The 3,942-nt window shown below is 33.5% G+C and overlaps 1 protein-coding gene across 2 annotated transcripts; it reads left to right on the top strand.

Annotated features, from left to right (window-relative positions):
- The first annotated feature begins 1,081 nt into the window (after positions 1 to 1,081).
- LOC137575307 (angiopoietin-2-like) lies at positions 1,082 to 3,553 on the top strand. 2 transcript variants are annotated; one of them, XM_068287798.1, is made up of 3 exons: positions 1,082 to 1,202; positions 1,616 to 1,706; positions 1,766 to 3,553. In XM_068287798.1, exons 2-3 carry the CDS (start codon positions 1,629 to 1,631, stop codon positions 2,930 to 2,932), a joined length of 1,245 nt encoding a protein of 414 aa, XP_068143899.1. In that variant the 5' UTR covers positions 1,082 to 1,202; positions 1,616 to 1,628; the 3' UTR covers positions 2,933 to 3,553. The 2 variants fall into 2 exon arrangements, with proteins under 2 accessions (XP_068143899.1, XP_068143901.1); XM_068287800.1 differs by having other exon boundaries at positions 1,134 to 1,247.
- Positions 3,554 to 3,942: the final 389 nt, after the last annotated feature.

Below are 3,942 nucleotides of genomic sequence, written 5' to 3'. Positions count from 1 at the left end.
TTGTAGGTTTTTTTTCGTAATCGCGCAGATTATGATTATTTAAAGTAGTTTAAACAAAACCGATTGTATCCCGCCTTTTTTGACAAACGAAATCAAATTCGGCACACTGGTTATTCTTCTTCATTTCTACCGATCTACCAAATTTGATTGAAAACGGCCTAGATATGTACATACATGCGAAATTTAGGTATAAACGAGTTTTAGCAGGCGGTCCATATGGACAGAGTTGGCCGTGGGCTAGTGGTGGCGCTAGAGTGCACGATGAAGTATGTAAAATGTTCTACAAATCAAACCCTGGTAGAATCCAAATACTTTTTTATTGAGAGAAAAATGTACAATTTGTTTATTTTAAAAAAAGGGTCATCAATATTGAAAAAATAATAACAGATATAATATCGAATCACTTGTAGGGCTGAGCCATGTATGTAAGTATTAAGAAGTTATTTTTCTCTCAGTATAACACATCTTCAGTCTTTAATTCTGCAAATATCACAAAATCGAAACGATTGAGATTCCCCAAAAACGCGTTATAATCTCAGGCGGTTCGATTGGTCTTTTTATCGATATTTTGCGAATGCAACACAAAAAATTTGTCATACGCTGGAAAACATGTGCTATTCACAGCGAAAATGTAAATAATGAATGGCAAGAAACAAATAGAAAGAAACAAAATTTCAATAAATTTAGCAACGGGCCAGAGTATACATTAATACACATGCCTATGCCCAGATACACACATAGGTACAAGCCTACATAAATACATCTAAATTTTAAGGGCTACTAACAATTTAGGTTAAAGCAAGTCAATGTAGAAAATTATTCGTTTTTCTCGTTTCAAGCTGTGAAATCAGCTGTAAAGAGTTGGTACATGGTGCCAGTGGCATTCGATATTTCACATTCACTGTTAATTTCAACCGTTCCCCGAAGATGGATCGAGTGGAATTAAACCTTAATATCATCCATTTCAAAAGCAAATTTTGACAACATTCCATCTCTAATAAAACGATGCTCAATTGTTGTAAGCCCATCTCTAACACGATTATTCCCCATATTCGATAACTATTTTGCGGTCTTTCATTCTGCGATTGCCGGCTGTATTCAGTGTTCAGTTCCCAAAGTAAATTCAATTTGAGTTGAGAATTACTATTAAAAAGTATAAAGTTCTATTAACTCCTTGTAAGAAAACGTTCTTAAATAATAAGGTAATACCTGAATATAATAAATCAAATATATAAACAGATACGTATGTAAGTATATATGTATGTACATATGTATATGCATTTACATATATATACCCAGTATAGCCCAATTAAGTGTAAGATACTTAACGAAGCTCCACTATGTATGTATGTATGTATGTACATATGTTACTCTTTTTGGAATTCGAGTGAATCAAAGTGGAATTGTTTATACAAACGTGTACATACATATGTACATACACAAGTGTATACATATGTATGTATGTATGTACATACATACATGTGCATGTATATATGTATGTTTGTACATATGTATGTACGTCCATGCTTTTATTGAATTTGCTTACTAAGCGAAAGAGACAGTTTGAAGTTAGTCGGTGACAACTGCGCACAAGCGTCTAATGCGAATTCTTCAGTTTTACAGATAAAATGGATCAAGCCATACTCAATTTGATGTTGTCAAATGTGGACGCTTCTCCAGAAGATCCATCATCGGAGACCAGTTCGGTAAGTGTATATAGTGAGTAGATTTAAAACAAAATATTTATTTGTACTCATAATTACAGATTATTGATGGATTTGAGTTAATGAACACCCAATGTGAGGGAAACTGCTATCAGAAACTAAAGTCCTTATTGCAGCATGCAGCCAAATTGATTAAACTAAAAGATCAGCAAATTGATAATCATGTAAGGACAATATCAACACTGTCAATGAAATGTCTGGATATACAGAAACATTATATGGAAAATCAAATGGCTGAAAAGGGCAAGGAAATCTCGGACCTCGTATCAAAGTACGCGGAGCAACTCAAGGAGGCGAATGCTCCTTCGAACAAGACCAATGAGAGCCTTGAAATACCAAAAGAACAACTGGAGAATCAATTGGCGGATCAAACTAGAGCTAGAGAAGATGAACTCAATGCTCTTTTTGAGGAGTCCAAGAAGAAAGTAGAGAGTCTAATCGCGCAGCTATCAGAAGCCGAAATTAAACTCAAAGAGGCGAATACGTTTTTAGAGGAGTCCCACGAGAAACTAAAGATGCTCGAAGTTGAAAAACAGAAGATGGAGAATAAACTGACATCAAAAATTAAAGAGAATGAAATTCTGATAAAAAATTACCAAACAAAAATTGAAAAACAAAAAAATACGTTTTTAGAGGAGTCCCACGAGAAACTAAAGATGCTCGAAGTTGAAAAACAGAAGATGGAGAATAAACTGACATCAAAAATTAAAGAGAATGAAATTCTGATAAAAAATTACCAAACAAAAATTGAAAAGCTAGAAAACAAAGAATATAAATCTTTACTTCATGAGGCAAATTATTATCCCACGACGGTGACCATTAACAATGATATCGCTGGTCCTGGTTGGTTAGTCATACAACGTCGTGAACTTCAATACGGATCACTCAAAACAACTATTAATATTGCCTCAAATATGGTGTACTCTCTCACTAAAGATCAGCCCCACGAATTATACATTCACTTAAAAAAAAAGGATGGAAGCACTTCATTTGCCCACTTTGATAACTTTCAAGTGGAAGAAGATAAAAAAGACAAAATAAAATCCTTGGGTGCTGTTAGAACCTCGATGGCGGTTGTAGGGGATTTTCGCGGAAGTTCTATCGAAGTTATTATGAACATTTTTTGTTATAGCGATTGTATTGCATGCACTTTAATGATAAGACAAAAATTAAAATATCAACTTCCTTCCCCTTCCATTACTGAATAAAGCTGTCCGTGCAAAATGTGGATGTCGGTAATAATAATTTGTGAAAATAATTTTCAGTTGTAAACTTGAGCCTTTGTTTTACTGTATAATAACGGAATATTACAATAATATTGAGCTCATTTTTTATAATTATCTAATAGTCATATAAACAAAAACCTATTTTGGCATAATTAAATAAGTCTCAATATTTAGAGTTTGAAAGAAAATATTGTTTTTAAGTTGATTTGATTTTTCTCACCTTGTAATGACAAAGAAAACCTAAATGGCGAAAATAAATAATATTAATACATAGATCAATCAGCAGCTCAAAAGTCTGGAATGAATCATAAAGATATAAAGTATAAAGGTAACTCCGAAAGTTTAATTACTACTCAGCGCAGTCACAGGCTTAGAATTATAATTTAGCTAATATCGTTATATATTATTTTATTACAAATGGTAATGGAAGAAATAACCCGACACTGTAATTAATGTTTTAAACTCTTTAAAGTCCAAAAGCAAAAAGTTTTCCATTAGATGAAGTAAATATCAAAACTTTTTGTTGGACTCCTTGTCCTTAGAATATGGACAAAGATGGATTAGCCAAATGCAAGTCTAAATAAATACATTATTAAAAAACCAGTTTTAAAACTAAATTTGTTCCAAAAGAAAGAAATCTAAGACTTGTTAATCCACAATTATTAATGTAAACCTTTGGTACTGACCACGTCCATGCAAGGATGGAAACCCTTGACGGTGCCCATTAAGAGTTATATCGCTGCTTGGATACTCAAAAGACGTTTTGAATATCAAAACGGATCAGTTAATGAAACTATTGACGTTGGCTCGGATTGGGTGTAACGATCACTACGATGACTTTGCACTTCATCCATGGGACGGCAGTGGATTTAAAATTAAGTCTATGAGTGATCTTGGAAACTCGATGGCGATTTATGCGAATGATTTTTGGAATCTATTTCGAACTCTTTTCATATGTCCGTCCACCTGTCCGTATGAACACCGAGATCTCG

Source organism: Drosophila tropicalis, unplaced genomic scaffold (assembly GCF_018151085.1).
Source record: "Drosophila tropicalis isolate 14030-0801.00 unplaced genomic scaffold, ASM1815108v1 contig_573, whole genome shotgun sequence".
Taxonomy (NCBI): Eukaryota; Metazoa; Arthropoda; class Insecta; order Diptera; family Drosophilidae; genus Drosophila; species Drosophila tropicalis.
Note: the sequence above shows the minus strand (reverse complement) of the source record. Positions and strands in the feature narration are given on the sequence as shown.

Bases quoted from the DNA above. Each gene is read 5' to 3' on its own strand.
- LOC137575307 (XM_068287798.1), top strand. From the start codon at position 1,629: ATGGATCAAGCCATACTCAATTTGATGTTGTCAAATGTGGACGCTTCT. The intron at 1,707-1,765 runs GTAAGTGTATAT...TCATAATTACAG, and splicing joins CATCATCGGAGACCAGTTCG to ATTATTGATGGATTTGAGTT.